At 32.9% G+C, this 21,404-nt stretch overlaps 1 protein-coding gene and 1 long non-coding RNA gene across 3 annotated transcripts; one reads left to right on the top strand and one right to left on the bottom strand.

Moving 5' to 3' along the window:
- Positions 1 to 5,600: 5,600 nt before the first annotated feature.
- LOC104113217 (uncharacterized) lies at positions 5,601 to 9,231 on the top strand. Of its 2 annotated transcripts, XR_690182.4 has the most exons (5): positions 5,601 to 5,720; positions 6,373 to 6,455; positions 6,569 to 6,656; positions 8,320 to 8,394; positions 8,980 to 9,231. It is a non-coding gene; the product is annotated as an uncharacterized lncRNA (long non-coding RNA). The 2 variants fall into 2 exon arrangements; XR_690181.4 differs by lacking the exon at positions 6,373 to 6,455.
- A 5,479-nt stretch (positions 9,232 to 14,710) lies between these two features.
- LOC104113216 (transcription factor MYB15-like) lies at positions 14,711 to 17,310 on the bottom strand. Its single transcript, XM_009623322.4, has 3 exons — positions 17,098 to 17,310; positions 16,354 to 16,483; positions 14,711 to 15,536 (listed from the first exon to the last, which is right to left on the bottom strand). Exons 1-3 carry the CDS (start codon positions 17,228 to 17,230, stop codon positions 14,744 to 14,746), a joined length of 1,056 nt encoding a protein of 351 aa, XP_009621617.1. The 5' UTR covers positions 17,231 to 17,310; the 3' UTR covers positions 14,711 to 14,743.
- Positions 17,311 to 21,404: the final 4,094 nt, after the last annotated feature.

The following is a 21,404-nucleotide window of genomic DNA, read 5'->3' as shown; positions in this document are numbered from 1 at the left end:
GGGTAAGTATATACGTTCAAAAACCCTTTCACGTAAGAAGTGATATCTTCGTTAGGGATAGGTATTATTACTTCTTTTTCACCCCAATTGCAATCCTTCTTTAATAGATCGAGGTGCTTCTCGGTTATCGAACACATGTACCTCGATACCGGCTCACACCGGCCAGGGACCGATGAACCTTTATCAACCTTAAAATCTGAAGTAAGGACGCACGCCCCGGGGACACACTCCTCAGGCCGTGGTTCTACCAGTGTCTCATCGGCGACACACTGTGAAGATGAAGCCTTCTCTTTCTGAGGAATGGTTTGCGATGTTTTCGCCATTTTTTAATTCAAAATTAAGGAGTAGAAGAAAGTGATAGAGATTTAGTAGAATTGAAGAGGGGTTCTTTCGAAAAGAATCACAGCTTTTCTGATAAGTTGGATAGTATAAAGAAGAATTTGGAAAATTTTTGAAGATAGAAGATGTAAAAATGGTAAAAGATAAAGGTAAGAGTTATTTATAGGTTCAAACGATGGCGGTTCAGTATTAGCAGTGGCCGACCACCGCCTGATATGCATTAAATACCTTGAAAGACTAAACCGACGGGACAGCTACCATATGCGTCATGGTCGAACCCGATGGAAACGATAAGATATAATCTGATCGAGCTGTTGAAAATCATATCGTTTCTCGCCATATTCTTTCTGAGAAACGAGGGGACTATCTGTATATGGTCGAAATAGATTTCAGCCTTGGCATGTCCGGTATGGTTCGAAGGGTGGTGTATCGAAGTAAGATCCCAAAGGGGGCACGAGCAAACCTCGAACCCGGAGAGGCCGGTCTGTGTTGAGATCGATATTATAATTAAACTCGAATAAGAATCGAACCATGACGCGGGTAGATCTATCGTGCTGATAATCCAAAAACCAACCTACATTGACTTGGAATCAATTCGAGGGCTCGAACCAGGATCGGGCTCGAACCAAGATCACAAGTTCGAGCCGAAATCAAGCTCGAACCAAAGTCGAGGATTCTAAGCAAGATCGAGCTCGCAGACAAAAGCCGTTGCAATCCCACTAGAGGGAATCTTGGCAGAAATTATGAAAAAGCTGATTTATCAATCCCACTGAGTGTTTATTTTATTATGCTTGGAGCCGAATCCCTCCACTATAAAAGGTCTTGGTTATCATTTCTGTAGGGGACATATATTTTTTCTGAGATTTACATTATAATGAAAGTATTATATTCCTCTACAAGAAAGAGTGGCTATTCCAGTTTCTTAGACTGATTTTATTTGTTAAATCCTAAGGTTCACTGTTCTTGATTGCCTTGTCTAGATTACATTCTCTCCAATCTATATTCACATTTTATTTATCCTTATATTTTGTATTAAATTGCACCACATATCTTCGGAACTGCGTATAAATTCAACTCTATCCGTTTTTCGGGTAAACATCTTTTGAATTAGTAATGCAATTCTATACTAATTCAAGTTGTACAATATAACGTGAAACAATAGAATCCCACTTGCTCTGAGAGTTCCAAAACTATACCGATCACATGTAGACAAGAACTATGAGACATAGTATTGAATGGATTCAAGGTAAACGTAATTCGTAGGGATTACACTATTTTAGGGAATGAAAACTAAATTACCGGTAGTGCAAGAACATTGTTTGAGCTAACTACAAAAATATTTCCTCTTTTACCATTTTATGTTTACACTAAAAAATATTCAAATCTTATGAAAAATATTTTCACAAAGGAATCAAATACACAAATCTACCCAAATAATAAAATTGGCATGCGAAACCAAAATTGAAGCTTTTGAGCAATTTTTTGGTCTTTTCTTTGTTTTGAATGACCCAAATATATCAAGTGTCAATTCTACTTAGTTAGAAATTCTATCACTTAATCATGCAGTTTGGACTTAAGAAAAATTACTAAAATATGTTGTAACACTATATGTCATGATTACATATTCGTAATACTTCCGAATTTAAAATACATAAGGTCGCATTTGCTTTACAACTGAATTTGTATTATTCATATTATCCAAAAAAAACAAAAAAACGGCAAACACATTATCTACAAAGAAATATACACTACAAGAAATACGGTTAATTGTGGAGGTTTATTTGTGAGGATAATAAGAACTCCCACAATAGGATCATTTTGTGGCGTTTCTTTTAACCCCTGATATATAATTCTTTTTGTGGCGGTTTATTTGTGGAGGTTTTTTATAACCTCTGCAAATTGCATCAAATTGTGGAAGTTTGTAAAATATAACAATTCGATACACTTTGTGGCCGTTAATAACCCCCATATTTGTGGGGTCAACCAAAAGCATAAATTATGGAGAAGCACTTTAGGGCATAAGAATTTTAGGATAAGTATAAGTGCTATTGAATACATGCTCTGCTTTTAGCCAGCCTAGATGAACAAAGTTAAGGTGAGACTAGATGGAATAGCAGTACCAAAATATAAATAATTTAGATATCTATACTCGTTATTTTAAAAGAATGGAATGATCTATGAAAATGTTACTCGTATAGTAAAATTAGATGGTTGAATAGACAAGTGTTATCGGAATGTTATGTGACAAAATAGTGTCCATCAAAGAGAAGGAACATTCTTTAAAATAGTTATAATACCGACAATGGTATATGGTCATGAGTGTTGAATTGCTAAAGTCCAATATATCCACAAGATGTGTGTTGCACAAATGCGGATGCTAAGATGGATATGCAATTATTCAAGATTATATAAGATTAAAACTTAACCACATTCGCCAAAAGGTGCAAGTCGTACATATTGAGGATAAAATAGAAGGTCGCTTCATATGACTTAGTATGTCCTGCATCGACCTATAGATGTGCCGATCCATAAATACGCAAAAAAAAAATTTAATGACCCGATAAGTCATTTAGAGTTCTAACTTCTCATTTCATAATTTGAGATATTATATAAAATATTTCGGCGCTTATTATAAAAAGTTAAAAAATTAAACTTAAGAACTTTAAAATCTTTGAGTTTTGATGTGTGATTTTTAGTTTTTAATATTATTTTGATATTTTTAGCTTACGAGCAAGTTCATATGAGATTTATATACTTGTGTGGATGTATGGATGGAGTCCCAAAGGGCCTGGGTAAGTTTCAAATTGATTTCGGACCGATTTCGTAAAACTTAGAATTTGTTGGTGCTGCAATTATCGCAATTGTGATGAACTTCTCGCAAATGCGAGGTTCGTAATTGCAAAGTGGGCCTCGCATTTGTGAAGGTGGGATGGGGTGGCCAGCTTCGTAATTGCAAAGCTGGAATCGCATTTGCGACCCTCCCAATTGCGAGATTTGTGTCGGCTCAAGGATATTTTCTCATTTGCGAACACTGTTTCGCTTTTGCAAGCTGCGCAATTACTAACAAGAGTTCACAACTGCGATATATGCAGCTGGGTAAAAATAAAGAATTTAGAAATTAGTTTATTTTATTCCATTTTTAAGACCAAGACTTTGTGGGAGATGTTTTTTGAAAAGAAATATTTTCCCGTCTTCAAGGACCAGTAACTTTAACTTGTTTCTTATCAATTTTCATTACTTTTAGTAGATTTTCTTCCCTAAATATAAGATTTCGTAGAATAGAAATAGGGTTTAGAGATTTAGACCTCGAATTGAGGTCGGATCTCGAAATAAATCACATATTTGGACTTAGGGGTGAATGGATATTCAGAATTTAGTCTTGATTTCGAATTTCAACCAAGTGGATCCGAGTTGACTTTTCTAAATATATCAAATACGGACTTTTTGGATACAATGATAGTTTCTAAAGCTTATTTTGACTTATTTGAGTATTAATTTGTCATATTCGAGTAGTTTGGAGGCTTGTGCTAAAGAAAATGCAGTATTTGAGGGTTGATTTGTGCCGGAAAGAGGTAAGTGTCTTGGTTAACCTTAATTTGAGGAAATTAGAATGTAACTGCGTCTAATTGCTATGTGTTATATGTGTTGGGAGCGGCGCATACGCAAGGTGAGGGGTGTATATGCGTTTGCTATGGGTTAAGCATGCAGGTAAAACTGACTTTTATGCTTTAATTAGATTGTGAAATTCTTTGACTATTCTTATTCACATTGGTAGTCTTGTTGAGCTTGTTGTGATATTGGGTAGTAAGGCTATTGAAATGTTGATTTGGCTATTGATAATGAGTGATGACTATTTCCCTTATGGCAAGTTATGTTCAATCACTCTTCTTGATATTATTTGTTATTTTTACCTTTTTTGGTATTGGTTTACATGTTTATGCATGTTGGAAAAAGTGAATTGCACGAAAGGTATTTCTGTGCTCGTAAGGAAGAGTGATATGCACGATGGATATTTCCGTGCTTGTGAGGATGAGAGTAAAAATATGAAGGGTGATGATGTGCAATTTGATTGATATCTCTTATTCCTTACTTTTATGATATAGATTGAGAGTTTGGCTATGTTGTTTCATAGTTGCATTATCAAGTTACTTGGACTTGAATTGTGGTGAAAGGCTTGTTTGCTGTTGTTTACGTCATTATACTCCTTAGTTACTTCTTATTATTCCTCGTATTATTTATTTTGCTACTACACTTGTTATCTCACGTGTTACCTAATTGCTATCTTAGTTGCGACTTTTTTTTTGTTCTCTTAATTGCTATATCTCTCTTTATTTTCTCGTTACTTAAGTGCACGGGTTTATATGTAGGTATTTGGTCTTAGCCTCATCACTTTCTCGTCGGAGTTAAGCTTGACACTTACGGAGTACATTGGGTCGGTTGTACTCATACTACACTTCTGTACTTCTTGTGCAGACTTTGGCATCGGACTTAGTGGTACTCAAAGGACGAACTAGCTTGCTTGGTTGTAGGGACTCGAGGTAGTACTGCATTCACGTCCGCAGGTCTTGATGTCATCCAGCTTCTAGACTTTATACTATTTATTCGTATCAAACAATGTATTTGTCATTTCAGACATTGTATTTAGTAGTTTTGTAGAAGTTCATATACTTGGTGACACTAGTTCTGGGAAGATTTTAGATGGTTGTTTGATTTAGTCCTGTTAAGTATTGGTTTGCCTAGCAAGTGATGTTGGGTGCCATCACGACCCCTTGGTTGGAAATTTGGGTCGTGACAAAAAATACAAAATATTTGCACATGAATGACTTTTATTTTCATAATATTAGGAGTTGTGAATTAAGGCAAAAATATTAGCACTTTTATAATTTTGTCACATTTTATGTAATCAAGGATATTTAGAAATTTGAATTTTAAATGAATTATTTTAATGAATTTTAGTAAGTTTATATTATATTTAATTTATTATTTGTTTGGATCTTTTGTTTTTCGTTGCTTTTATTTTGTGTAGTAGTATATATCAATTAGATTTTAAGTATGTTGTATTAATAGGTTAATTTTATTTGTCAAAGTTTATTTATTTTTTAAATAATAAAAAGAAGAGAAAACTAGAAGCAAAGAAAGACGCTAAAAGACAATACTGGACACTGTCTTCATAGGTTTTAATCGGCACCTTACGGGGTAATTTGGAGATTAGACTCAAAATTTTCAGAAACTCGCGGGAAAAATTCCCTTCCTTCCCCCACCCTCCCCTTTTTTCAGGATACAATTTCCTTTCCCCAACTCACAAAATCTTTCAGGCCCAAATTTCCTCTCTTCATCACCTTTTCTACCGAGAGAAAGTCGGCACAATCAGAACAACAAAGGTTCGTACTTCGTCATACTCTTTTTATTTCCAGTTGTTCTATATCTCCTTTGTTTACTATTCGTTACAGAGTTCGTACTCGAAATTGTTTAAGATATGCTTGCGGATTTATGTATTATTACTAGTATTGTGTTATATTTTGGTTCAATTTTATGTGGGTTCCTTCGCTTGAGGTCTAATTGCAAATTTTACCCTTTTAAGAATTGTTGCGGGGGAAACCTGTGCGCGTTTAAATGGAGGCTCTCTAGTGAGAGATTGTATATTTGTATTAGGTGGTATTTGGGAGATCTTTGGTCTTTTACGGTTGATTGAAGTTTTCCCTATTTTGGCTATTGGATGGATTATGTATTTAGAATTTTGAAGTACGGGGAACAATGCAATGCACTCTTTCTTTGTCCAACGACTTTGATCACTACTAAGTTTTGGGTTTGATTTTTGAATTGTTTGTAAGTTGGTCCAGCTTGGGGATTGATGGTCTATGAATTGATTTTTTATTTTCCTTCTTGTTACAATTAAGTAGAGTTTTGATTTCGAGCCTCTTCATAATGTAGTACTCTAGTTACTGTTTAATCAAGGCTACTTTACGGGATACTAGTGTGATTTTCTGATATTAGTTAGCATTGTTTATTATTCACGAACTGCCATAATCACAGACCAACATGAGGAATTTGGTAGATGGTCTAGACTATCGGCTCTCGCCTTTGTTGACAAACTAATGTAAAATGAGAAGAATGAGGTACAATCTTCTAAGTTTGGTTTTCTGTTGTATATTTGCAACTATTGCATCCTTGTATATCAAAAATGATTAGAAGCATGAGTACAATTACATTAACTTTTGCATATGCTCAGGTGATTGTTGTAGAAAATTACTCCAATGGATCAAAGGATAATCTAAAGCAACGGATTGATCATCCAAGATTTGAGCTAATTCGTGAAGGTAAGGTACTCCTTGTGTTTGCTTCTACAAATGTGTATGGATTTCTTGTTATTCATGAGTACTTTTGATCAAATGAATAAAGCATCTAAGTAATTCCAACATGTTTGTTTAACCATGATTATCAGTGAAAATCTAGAGATTAAATTTTAGCTAGCAGTTCCGACTTTGAGTTAAGACTTATCTGAAGCATCTAGATATTTCTTATCATTATAAAAAAAAATTCAATGACTAGTCAGAATTATCTCTGTTATACTCCTTCTTGTTTCCCTTTTCATGCATGGCCTATTTGGGTGCAAACGAGCACGGTGAAGAAAATTTCTTTCACTGGTGAATATGTGGGCAAAGGTTTCAAGATTGTTGTGTTGGTATGATAGCATTGAGGGGTAAGTTATGCTTCTTAACTCATTTCTTGGCCAGGTGTTCGTTTCAGAGAAAGTTTATTTTTTGTATAACAAACTTAACGACTTATAGGAAGTTAGAATAATTGGAAGAACATTTGCAGCATTGAACACTACTTTAAGTGAAACAAAAAATGGTAGCCTCGGGAACAAGTAACACAGTTGGCTCATTGACATCTTTCTATATACGTGGCTACAGGTGGATGTAAACTTGATGTACTAGTCTAAACTCACAACACACATAAATAAGTGGTAATTTTCTCACTAGAAATCGGGTAAAAACCGACCAACGTTGGTCGGTAATGGCCAAAAACCGATCAAAACGCGATCATTTATGTGTGGACGGTATTTTTGTGGTCGGAAAGGCATATCGACCAAAGTTGGTAGGAATTTTAATTCAGAAAAAAAAATATTGCAAAAAAAACCGACCAAAGTTGGTCGGTATTTTAATTATGTAATAAAAAGATTCACTATCTGGGAATCGAACCGGGGTCTGTACTGTGGCAGGATACTATTCTACCACTAGACCATTGATATATTTTGTTTTAAGACTATCTTTTATTTGATTTATACTCTTTAATTGTATTTTCGCACGAAAATAACCGACCAAAGTTGGTCGATTTTATTAAAAAGTAAAATTACCGACCAAAGTTGGTTGGTTTTTTTAAATGACCGGCCGAATTAACCGACCAATTTTGGTCGGTTTTTTTAATATTTATTATTATTTATTTTAATTGAAAAACCGACCAAAGTTGGTCGGTTTTTTGAAACATAAATTTTGCGGGACTCAAAAATAGTTTCCCGTATTTTTGTGCCAAATAAAACCGACCAACTTTGGTCGGTCGAACTTGATCGGTTTTTGCCGAATTTCTAGTAGTGTCTATTAAATTGATTGCATTTGGATTTTTCTTATCCCTAAGACTATTGGTTACTGAAATATACAACAAGTTTCAGAAATAACAAAGGTCCCTGACACTCTTATGGTGATAGTTGATTCTGCTATCTATTTTGTCAACTCTAATTATATGAAGGGCATGTTCTAATTATTTAATTAGCTTAATGATATTGGTTTCTTATAATTTTGAAGGATACTGAGATGGTTAACTAATGAAAAGAAAATTACTAAAAGAAACTAATCAAACAAAAATTCCACAATTCGATTGTTGAGATGTCACTAAGTTATCTCCTACATTTTTAATCCTTTCAATTCTTTTCCCTTGGTACTGTATGTTATTAAGAGTAATTTGTTTCGTATTCTCTTGCAGCGTTACTGATACAGATACTAATGGAATTCATGTCTGCAAAATTTGATTAAGTCCCTTAACAAATTAGACGTTGAAGTAAGTTGGTAGTATATAAATTCTATTTTTTCTGTTCGAGTTTTGGCACTTTTTTGTTGCTTCTTTTGTTTGAAGTTAGCTCCTAAAGATTTTGACGCTGGCTTGGTTTGTTTAACTAATTATTAGTTTATGGCTCCTATTTTATCTGTTCATTTCTTCTACTTGAGTTTTCCGGGTGCTGTTAGCGACTTAGCGTTCAACTTTTCATCTTTCGTTAATCATTGGGTTGGATTATAACTTATACTTTATTTGTTGAATTCTAATGTTAGAAAAACTATAGAAGTTGACTTATACTTTAATAGTTACATAGGTGATTTTTTTATTTCATTAATATGGCCAGAATTTATGTTGCCAAGTAAGATTTGTGATGATATACGAGGAATTAACTTTGTACTTTAGCTCCTATTCATGTGATAATATCCAGCAACTTCTGTTCAATGCCTTGATTAGACCAAGTGACAGATCAATTTGTTAAAAAAAATTAGAGCTTTCATCTATTTATGTAACTGGATTTGTGCTTATGATTTGTCAAAATGCTAGTCAATTATAAGTTTTTCATCAAATATTTTTGGTTCATTATTTCAGCTTAGTGATGTGGAGAGCTAGTCTACTTCCCCTCATGGATGTAAGAGTAGCATCAAGCGATAACAATGCAAATCACCAAGCAAGTACATTGCACTTTGTATATTTATTTATTGAGGATGAGGATCTACTCTTTATTGTATAATGTTTAAGTTATCATACATTTATTTGTATAATTTTAGTTTGATATGAATTTGAAATTGTGATGTTTGTTAGTATTGATATTTTTAATAGAATTTGATTTCTGTTGTGAGAGTTATTTAGTAAAATTATTATATTGAATCCTCGAATATAAACTTTCAGATAGATATTGTGGTAGTTACAAATTGCCACTATTAATTTTTTTTATTAAATTGAGATCAAGTTGTGAGGGTTATAAATTCCCACAAATTATTTTTTTAAAACATTGAAATCATATTATGGAGGTTACAAATTGCCGCTAATTAGTTTTATAAACCGCCACAAATTAAAATTTTATTTTGTGGCGGTCACCGTGGAAGTTGTACAAAATTGCTGCAAAAAAGCTTGTGGCGAACGTAACTATGGCGTTTTTTGAAACCGCCACAATTTATTTTTGTGGGGGGTCGAAAATCGTCACTGATCAATAAAATAACCCCCACAAAATGAGTCTTTTTTTTTTTTTTGGTGATAGTAGGCAAGATATGATTACAATCTATATTTCACTACTCTACAACTACTTATAATATATAAGGAACATAACAAAATTGATCATCTTTGCATGTTCATACGAATGCCAATCATTTTGAATTAAATATTATATTATTGTGATGATACCAGCTTTCAACATTTAAAAGGTTATTGCATTTTTCTAATGCCTATTGCTATCTACATGATTCTTTCTTCTTATATACTTTTATATTTATTTTAATTTATTATTCTTTCATATAAATATTTAACTTAACTAAAAATCTAACGCACTTCCATATAAACTAGTTTATATAAAATGCGACAAAGAGGACAATTTGCAAAAAGGTAAATCTGACAGAATCTTTATAATTTGTTTTCTAATTGCCTTGTCTATGTCGATTCAAATGAAAGTGTTTAAACTGGAAAATGATTCTGTTGATAGGTGCGTGCATCTGTCAACTAATGATTACTTTTTGCAATAGTATATTTTTATATAAAATCCGTTGGTAATTATAAGAACTCATTGTTTATATATATATATATATATATATATATATATATATATATATGCGTGGACAAAAAAATTCACGAGGCTAACGCATGTATATTATCCCGTCCGGCGAGATTGGTTAGGGTATTATTGTAATGCCAAGTCCAGAGGTATAGGACTTGTAAATATATAAATATTTGGTTAGGCAATTTAAAAAATCTTATCTGTTATAAAAATATTTATAAAGCATGTATATAGTGCATATAGTAGTGTATAATATTTTCTTGTAGTGTAATTTTGAAACGTTTCATTTTATTAATGCACCATATGATTCTAAAGATTTCTCGATTATAACAAAAATAATACTACTAATAACGAACCAAATTAAAGGATCTGCTGGCACGTAGAATATTATTTGCGATTAGTCATTTTCGTACAATATTATTTGACAATGTAAGTGTGGAATATTCCAGCAGCAATGCTATATCACTTGAGCAAGCTAGAAAATACTGTACTTATTATTGTATAATAATTGTATGCTCCGAACATAATAATGTATTCAGTAGAGACATCAGACATATTTCAATGTCATGGGACCTATAGTAATTGTAGTGCGACTAGACTCGTGTGTGTGTTTAATGTTCCCCCGAAAAAGATCCTTTTGTTTAGAAAATAGTAAGTTAAATAATTTTTAGCCACAAAAAGTAGGTCATGAGAAAATGTAGTAAGTTAGGAGTAATAAATAAATAAAAAAAGTAAGTATAGGTATTTTTTCTAGTTCTTCAAAAAGTGGAAATAATTAATTTCTCATTATCTATCCAACTATTTGCATTTAATCGGACCAAAATCGCTTTCAAGACAGTTAACTCAACACATTTTTCCAACAACTAATCTAACTGCTGGTCTTATTCAAAGAATCACGATTGTTTGGGTGTGATCTCAGCGCAAATTTCTACCCAATGAGTTATATATACTCTAGATCTGCCACTCATTTATACTCAAGTTGACATCAAGCCAATATACTTAATCATGTGTAAGCAATAATGTGGTAATAATACACATAATTAGCCATAGTTGGGTGGATAAAAGAGTATGAAAAAGATAAATGTCATATTATTATTCCGAAGCTCGAGTAGAAGAAGGGGTACTTGAACATTGAGCCGCCGAAGATCGGAATTGAGTTTCTTAGATATGGTGTTTATATATACATTTATCACTTAATTTATTTTTTATTAATTTCTAACCGTTATAATTAAAATTACTTAATTGAGTGTAAACAACTCTTCCCAGAGTTACCGCCTTGCAAAGAAGGATTCTTGCATTAAATTCGGTGCATTTATAATTGATGTTGGGTGTGTGTGAATAAAGCCCCGCATGGGAAGTACGTAGAAACTAAAAATAAGTTACTTATAATGAGTTGGATACTCTTAATGGCATGAGGCTTTATAGGAAAACTGTGTAAGTTTGGCCTAAAACGGATAATATCATACCATATTAAGAGTATCTTTGGGCCGTTTTCCGTTTGGATGGACTTATTTTAAGTGACTTTTAAACATAAGCCATAAGTTAGGAATTCTAACTTTTTGCTTTTGGCTTATTTTTGTCATTTAAACTTAAAAGCAAGCTAAGTGCTTAAAAGTATTTTTTTACTTTATTCAAACACTACAAAATGGCTTAAAAGCACTTAAATTAAGCCAATCAAAATGAGTTCTTAGACCAACATTTATTGTAACGACCCAGCCAGTCGTTTTGAGAGTTGTAGCCACGTTCTCCCCATTTACTACTCAATTTGTGCTTTAAAGTTGTTATGTGACTTGCCGGAGTAATTGGTTCGGGTCCGGTGAAGTTTTGAAATGAATTGAGAAACTTAGTCTCCAAAATAAAAACTTAAGGTGAAAAGGTTAACCAGATGTCGACTTATGTGTAAACGACTCCGAAATAGAATTTTAATGATTTCAATAGTTTCGTATGATGATTTTGTACTTAGGAGCATATCCGAAAAATTATTTGAAAGTCCGTAGTTAAATTAGGATTAAAATGGCTAAAATAGAAATTTAAGTTTAGAAGTTTGACCGGAGAGTTGACTTTTTGATATCGGGGTCGGAATTCGATTCTGAAAATTTGAATAGGTCTATTATGTCATTTATGACTTGTGTGCAAAATTTGAGGTCAATCGGACTTGATTTGATAGGTTTCGGCATCGAATATAGAAGCTGAAAATTCTCAAGTTTCATTAGGCTTGAATTAAGGTATGATTCGTGTTTTCAGCGTTGTTTGATTTGATTTGAGGTTTCGACTAAATTCGTAAGATGTTTTATGACTTGTTGGTGTATTTGGTTGAGGTCCCGGGGGCCTCAGGTGAGTTTCAGATGGTTAACAGATCAAATATTGGACTTGGTATTTTGCTGAAGTTTTCTGGTGCATAGGTCTCGTTTCCTTCTACGCGATCGCGTAGGCTTAGCTAGGCAGTGGATAAATTTGTTCTTCGCGATCGCGTGAAAAAGGATGCGATCGCGTAGCTTTGGATGCCAATGCTTTGCGAACGCGTGAGGCATGTCGCGTTCGCGAAGAGGAAAGGAGGAAGAAACTGCGCGTTTTATTCTTCGTGATCGCGTGAAGGAGTTCGCGATCGCATAGGGTTATTTTTAGGCAGTGAAAATTTGTGCTTCGCGATCGCATAGAAGAAATAACTGGGCAGAGAGTTTAAGTTCTCAAAATGGGACTTCGTTCCATTTTTCATTTTTGATGAATTAGAGCTCGAGAACAGGCAATTTTCGGGAGATTTTCAAGGAAAATATCGGGGTATGTGTTCTTAACTCAATTTTGGTTAAAGTATATGAATATATGGTAGTTTTTAAAATTTAATTGGTGATTTAAGTTGGAAGATTTAGAAAACCCTCTTGGTTTAGATTGAAGATTTGAGGGTCGAGTTGATGTCGAAATTTATTAATATTGGTATGGTTGGACTCGTGGTCGAATGAGCGTTCATATTTTATACCTTTTGTCGGATTCCGAGACATGGGCTCCACGGGCATTTTTTGAGTTAAATTTTGGATTTTTGTTGGAAAATTTGTATTTTCATATGGAATAAATTCCAATAATTTGTATTGATTAAATCGAATTAATTGTGACTAGATATGAGGCTTTCGGAGGCCAATTCACGAGGCAAAGGCATAGTAGAGTAAAGAATTACACAAGTCGAGGTAAGTGACTTGTCTAACCTTGTAAGGGGAGGGGGGAATTCCCCTTAGGATTGGTATTGATATGATAATTGTGATGTGTTGAAAGTCGTGTAGGCGAGGTAACGAGTGTGTACACAGGCTAAATGTGAAAAATTTTGGTTTTAAATTGTGTAGATCTCTATTACACATTAATTAAATTATTTTATCCGGTTATATTCATTATCATTGATCTATTTTTTTATATTTTAAATTTGCCTGACATTTTTTCTGCTAATTATTTTACCTGTTTAGTTGAAACTTTGTTTCTTTTATTCTGTGCTTATTATTTGAAAGTTGAATTTCTTAATTGAATTATTATTAATATGAAGTATTGACATTTAAAAATTCGATATTGAGGCAAGATATTAAATTTGTAAAAAACTATTTTTGTCGAGTTATTCACTTCCGAATATTTTGTGAGATTTTGTATTCATTGTGATTGAGCCTTTAGCTCCTTATTGTGGAAATAATGTTGTTGATGATTTATTTTGGCAAGTTAAAATATTTGGACACTTGAGGTGCAAATTGTGATATTGATATGCATGCAATGGTATAAGGTTCGGGTGTTGAAACGCATGCGGCGAGATAAGGGCGGCTTGATACACGTGGCTAGTAGGGGAACTAATAGAAGTCATGCGGTATGATAAGGGTGGCTAAAACGCGTAATGCTATTTCGGAAAAAATATTTTCTTTAAAATTAAATGTGAAGGCTCCCGCGGTGATATAAGGAAATGAGATGTTGTGAATTTATTTATAATTTGGGACTACGAGACGGTACCTCGGGAGTGTCCTTGTTGATATTTCTTTATGATTGCACTGCTTTTGGTTATTTTTGGTATTTTTCTTAAAGTTATAAATTTCTGTTTTTCTTCTGCGATGCATTATTTGCCCTTATTTTGTGTAGTTAAATTGTGATACTTACTGGGTACCACTGTGGTGTACTCATACTACACTCTGCACATCTTTTTGTGCAGATCCAGGTACTTCCTATCAGACCAGGCATCCATGAACTAGCCGTACGCAGAAACTTCAAGGTACATCTGTCAGCGTCCGCAGACTTCGAAGTCCCCTTCTATTCTTATTATGTTATTTTTGTTATTCTCTTTAAACTCTTATGTATAGAGACACTTAAAATAAATTCTTAGAAACTTGTGACTTATTTCTACCGGGTTTTGGGCGTTGAAATTATTTGAATTGCAGTTTCATTTATTTCAGATTTTTATTATGTTATTTCGCATTGATAGACTTACCTAGTCCTAGAGACTAGGTGCCATCACGACATCCTACGGAGGAAATTTGGGGTCGTGACATTTACACACTTTTTATTTTTTAACTCGTACATACATAAAAAAAAAAAAAAAAAACAGAAAACAAATTCACTCCAACAAATTTGAATAGTAGTTCCTAATTAAGACAAAAGCCAAGCCACAAGGTCACTATGGTGATAATCAATTTCTACCATTGCTTCGTTCGTGCTGTTTTGTTGCAGCCCTGCAGTGTCATTACTATCCCACAACGGCCAAGATGAAAGATGATTATTATTTGACATGTTGTTCTCTTGCTCTGCTTCTTCACTTGCCCACAAATATTCCCAATCCCCCATAAATGTTTTTGTTTCATCACTAACAATAATTTTGTCATCTTCACTTAATAGTATTTTATTATTATTGTTATTCTCGACTATTTCAAAATTTTCTCCTTCGCCGTTCCATAAACAACTGAAAATGAAATCTTGGCCTAGCTCTTCATTCTCGTCCATTAGCACGATACCATCACGCCAGTGCATTTGATCATTATCTAGCTCTATGGCAATATTATTTCCACTTGCTATAATATTATTCCCACATTCTTGCGATGAGGTATTAGTAATATTTATGGTGCTAGATAAGGCTTCTTTCTCTATATTTGGCGTTGAGGGTATAGGAACTATAGTCTCATTTGATGAAAATTCTGACTCCGCTACTGGATGATCAGGTTTCGATAAATTTGAAGCAATAGACTTTGATGATGGACTTGTTCGCCTGCGTCTTTGCTTGTTTAGTTGTTGTGTTCCTTTTTTGGCTAATTCTACAACAGCTTGTGGCAACTTTTCATCACTTGGAATCCTTAAGCTTTCTACTTTTCTGCTCAAACGAGAATTCCAATAGTTTTTTATTTCATTGTCTGTTCTACCTGGTAAATATTCTGCTATTAGAGACCACCTGCAAAATAGATTGAACATTTTAATTAATATGTTACTGCTAAAATATACCAAAAAAATTAGCAAAGGAATTAGTTTAACTTCTAAAGTGTAAACGAATTTTTATTCTATCAAGTAAATCTTAGAAATAAGTACACAAAATTGATCATAATAACAACGACAATCTATTTATTAAAATAAAAAGTGAAACAATTTGTTAATGTAAAAGTTAATTACATAGTCGGTGTATATATAATTAAATTCATGGTTATATGTAGTCAGAGGTGGATGTAGAGTGGTAGTATCGGGTTCATCTAAACCCAGTAATTTCGACGCGGAGCATAAATTTATGTGCAAGAATTCACAAAAATTACAAAATTAGTAATTATGCGTCCAATGCTAAAGAATATTAAAGATTAAACCTATAAAATTTAAAATCCGCATGTATAAAGTGTGGCTCAATTAAATAACTACACTTGTCCTTTTCTCTTTACAGTAGCAAGCTTTCCTTTTCAGTACTATTAAGCACCGCTTTCTGCACCTACGTACGTACAAAATTAGTCTTTTTCCACTTTTAGTGGTCACTGCTGCAACCTTTTTTTTAAACCGACACGGATATTACGACTACTAAATTTTGAAATGACGATTTTAAGTTTTAATAATTAAATTATTAATTTAAGTTTAAATAATTAAATTCCACATCTAAGATGTATACATATTTAAAAAATATAATTAATATAATTTTAAGCTACCTCCAGTCTCTTATATTTTTGTCTCAAATTAATGGAGGGAAGACAAACATGAATTGTAAAAAATTAATTATCAATGACAGAACACACCTGTTACCCAAAGTTGCACGTAACTTGATAATTATAGCTTCTTCAGCAGCAGTTATGTTACCTCTCTTTAAATCAGTTTTCAAATAATTAATCCATCTCAGTCGGCAACTCTTTCCACATCTCAGTAACCCTTCAAAGAATAAAAAAGAAAATAAAACAATTAGTTAAATTAAGCGAGTGACAGAAGTTAGAAACATAATATAATTAAGTAAAATATACTTTCTAACAAGCTTAAATTTCTGAAGAAATAATCACACACTGCAACAATATGGTATCAGAAAAATAAGACGTACGTCGTGGATTTAAATTCTAGTGCTACCAAGAAAAAGAATATTTTCATGTAAAAAAAAAAGTCTGTGAATAGCGTAAAATCATTAAGTAAAGTTATGCTCTCTCTAAAAGTAGTGAAATCAATTGTATTTTCAGGTAACCCCACCAGTATCTAAGGGCTAAAAATGGTGAATTGAGAATGAAGCTAGCACTTATTTCTGGTTTCTCTCCTGGCTTTCCGATATTCTTGTGATTGAGATACCGATTCAAACCCTATCATATCTAGGCCGTCCTAAGTACAAAAGGTTAATTCAATACACTTTCTTACCCCCAAAAATAAAGTATTATGCAAATAACTTTTTGATAAGATGATCACAAGACATAATTTATACACAAAGCGAAAATGAATGTAGCTCGTAATAATATGTATTAGTTTAACAAGACATTTAACATTTAAGAAATCTACTTACGTACCAGCATTTTTGGGTAGTGATCTCCAAGATCCTTCGCCATTAGCCTGAATATATTTAGTGAGGATTTCATCTTCTTCTTCAGTCCACCTGCCTCTCTTGAGTCCCACTTTCTCACAACAAGGTGTTCTTCCCATTTTTTATATGAAAACACACTTTAATTTGCTCAGTAGGGGAACTGCCCTGGATATTTCAAATGGCATGCAAGTGGAGAGTACAGTGTAATGAGCCCCAAATATGAATGCCAATAAATAGAGCGAGAGACGACACAAGTAGCTAGGTACTAATTACCCCACCACTTAGGGTCGGGAGATAGAAGTCCATATACGAGTTCGGTTAAATTCAGTAACATTTGTTCAACCAGTATTTTGTATTAAGAAATTTATTAAATATATCCACGATAAAATTAAAATCTAATTATTAGATTTTGAAATTTTCGTTTTTAGCATAAAGTTGAAATTTTGATTTCGACGTTACGGCACCACCTACCTCAGCTTTGCCATTAACATATGTCACACATGAATTCGTCATTTATCTTAACATAACCGAGTGAGACGGGTATAACATATATAGCAATAGGTACATTTACTAATTTTTTATATGTACATTGAAGTATTAGCAAAAAGTTAAAGACAGTATTGTGAAAGCATCATCTTAAAGTCTAAATTGTTAGAAAAGTGACATATTTAATTTATTTCTTTATTTGTATTATGTTTACACACACCTAACGTGAACTCTCGTGTAAATCTTCTGATAATAATGAATAGTGGTGATATACTTGAATCTAGAAACTCTACTTGCTCCAATTGATATTATGTTAAAAGTAGGGTGGCAAACGGGCGGGTCATGTCAGATACGAGGGGGTCGAAAATAGATAATGCCAAAATGGATAAATTATTCGATCCGATCCATATTTAATACGGATAAAAAACAGGTTAATCGTCGGATAATATGAATATTCATATTATCCATGACTTCTTGAATATGATCACTTTTGAAAGAATCCCTAGTCTTCCAAATTTGAAGAACCCCAACTTCAAGTTTTACAAATATAAAAGTTAAACTCATTAGTTATTCATTATCCATTTTTTAAGTGGATAATATGGTTCTTATCTATATTTGACCAGTTTTTTTTAAAAATTTATTATACAATCCATTTTTAATGGATAATATAAGTGGATAATTATTTTCTTTTAATCAGTTTACCGTCACTATGTTAAAGTGTGCAAAGCTTATATTATTTGTGTATATAAATTAAATTCGTTTGTTTTATTATAAGTTGTTACGTTACTGTAAACTAACTTATGTATGTAACTTTAGTGTGAACCGAACGTGGCATAGGTTGACCTCAGACTTTGCATGATGTCACTCGTAGAGGCATTGTACATATTATAGTAATTCCTTTCTTTAATTTGGAAGTTCGAGGATTGACGAGGATGTGGAAAAGGTGAACTTCGTATCTTTTCTGAGATCAAACACGTGTAAGTTTTTTTTATAATGAATAGTGGTATCCTAAAATATATATTTATAATTGTTTGTAAGAAGTATAGTCGTGCAAGTTTAAAAATACAGTAAATGAAGTGTTAAAACTAGTTTATGTAACACTAGTGTGAACAGAACGTGGCAAAGGTTGACCTAAGATTCTGCATGCATGTCACTCGTATAGTTATTGTATTGTAATTCCTTTGTTTGGTAGTGTGAAGATTGACGATGAAAATGAAAAGGTACACTTCGAACTTTTATTTGCATCAGAGATTGGAGTTAAAAGGTTTAAAGTTTATAAATTCTAAATATGTTGGAACTAGTGTTGGAATTAGGACTTTCACCGAAAGAATTCAAATTATAAAGAAGGATACACGTGAATAAGTCAAGAGATCGAATTTTACATCCAGTACGGTTATATGTATAAAATATTAATTTTAACCTTGCATATGCCTAGATCTGTTAATGCCCAATAACTATAACTCGTGTTAGTTGCTAGATTCGCATTTAAATATTTATATATAATTTAATTATTTTTTTACTACAAATATAAATAATAACTACAAACAACAAAAAATCAAGTATAATCCTACAGGTATAGTATGAGAGAGTAGTGTGTACACAACCTTACCTTTACCTTTGCGAAGAAAGAGAAATTATTTCCGATAGACCCTCAACTCAAGCAAAATACAATCAAAGCAGTTATAAAAAGAAGTACAGTAGTGGATTGAGTCGAAACTAATGTAATCCTATAAGTGAGCATTTATAAAATATCGAGTCGAACCCGTACCTAATACTCAGAGGCGAACACACACTATATGTAGAGAAGTTACCGGCACCCGAAAACGTCGACAAAATTCACGTATAATTGTAAATGTCTTCAAGAAATAGTCAGATATATTAGCATAGACCCCGTACCAATCTTTATGAACATTGATAAATTTATATTGAATGTCATGTCGTTCCCGGGACCGCTGAATCTTGGATCCACCTCTACTAATACTCTAGGTACCCGATTTGTATGTATGGTGGTTGAGGATACCACGCAGTGAGTTGCTCTAAAGGTTTAAGAGAAGTCGTGGCTTGACCACCGTCGAGTTTTCTGTTCACGGGGCTCCATCTCCCACGTTGTATTGTTCCTAGTTACCACCATTTACTCTTTTTCCAATTTTTATGTCATTCAAAAAAAACATTATTAATTGCACTATACGCTCCCATACTAACAGTAGCTCTTATTATTGTTTCCATTCTACTTCTGGCCACCTCTTCAACTTTATAGAATTTAATTTTCCGCTTTTGGCTGCTTTATTTGTGGTCCTGTATTTATAATTCGCCTCTATATTTGTATAAATACACCATTTTAGTACCTAACATTTCGATTAGAATACAGGGGAAAAGGGTCAATTTTGCTCATTGTACGATTTGAGATTGAGCAATTTTTAATATATACATATATGGCCTCGTCGATAGGAAAATTTTTCGTTTATCCTTAATGGAGCTCCAATATGAGAGTAATTTAAATCATAATCAAAAGTCGAGCGATAAATAAAGGCGGGTTAAGAATTTAACGTTTATGGATTATGAACGTAATTTGCCAGCGAACTCATTTATCGTTTTGGTTATTGGGTTTGCAATAAATACTTTTTACATATTTAATAGATTTTGAATACAAATATAAGATTTACAGATCCGTAGCTAATGATTTAGCCCGCCCCTGGGGTAAATTTAGACCCCTTTTCTTGAAGATTTAGAAACGTGGAGTCCACCCATTTTTATGCGGGAATTTCGTTAGTAACGGAGGAAAGTATAATATGATTTGCTAATAGCAAATTTTTGAATTGAATTGGGCCAAAAGTGTGTTCCTATTTTGTTTCCATCTACTTATGGCTTGAACTTTATACTAATACTAGGTGAGGGCAGGCCCGTGGCACGGGCCCAATATTTGAAAGTTTTTTAAATCTATCCCCCTTAAAGATAATTCTAGTAGTATTTTAATTTTATATCTTAAATTCAATAAGTGGCAGACTTATGTTTAAAAAAAATCAAACGAACTCCAATTTACAAAACCATCATAATAAAATTAATGTTCCTCCTGAACAATATGAAAAGCTTTTAAAGCTACTTAATAAAATATGGTAAGGAAATATTTTTTATATTAACTAATTATTTTTATTGATTTATCGAATTAACAAAAGCAAATTTTAAAGCACAATTATCGAAATGCACTTAGTAAGTGCATTGACTAATGCAATTGAAAAAATTAATGGACAACTGAAATAGATACTAAGATAGGTCTTCATAAATCAAACCAATAATATCAACACAAAAATAGCATCATATGTTAGTTGACTAAGTGCAGTCTCCTTCAAAAACCGTAAGAAAATGAGTTAGATTGTGACTTTATCGGGAACTTCTCCTTTTACAGTATCATTTTTCATTCATCAAATTTTTATGCATATTTGATTTTACATTTTGCTAGGAAACGTTTGATTTTTAAATTTTTGTATAAAGACAGTTTTGACACTTTAAACTAATATTTTTAGATTGTGTTCCTCCATCGTAACGAAAAAAAGGAAGTTTAGAGAAATTTATTACTTTTCTATAACTATGAAAAAAGCGTAGGAATATGAATACTTTGAATATATATCATAATTGTGCGTCTCTCATTCTATAATTCAATGGTAATCACAAGCTGTCTAAATACTTTCTTGCACTTAATTTGACTGTTCTTAGTTAATCACAACTAACTTACTTTAAATTTGTGCTTGTTATTTTGAGTTTTAGATGGTGCATTATTGGTAAGACCAACTGAATAAACAGACAACTTTA

This window comes from Nicotiana tomentosiformis, chromosome 2 (genome assembly GCF_000390325.3).
Source record: "Nicotiana tomentosiformis chromosome 2, ASM39032v3, whole genome shotgun sequence".
Lineage (NCBI taxonomy): Eukaryota > Viridiplantae > Streptophyta > Magnoliopsida > Solanales > Solanaceae > Nicotiana > Nicotiana tomentosiformis.
This window is presented reverse-complemented; position numbering and strand designations above follow the sequence as displayed.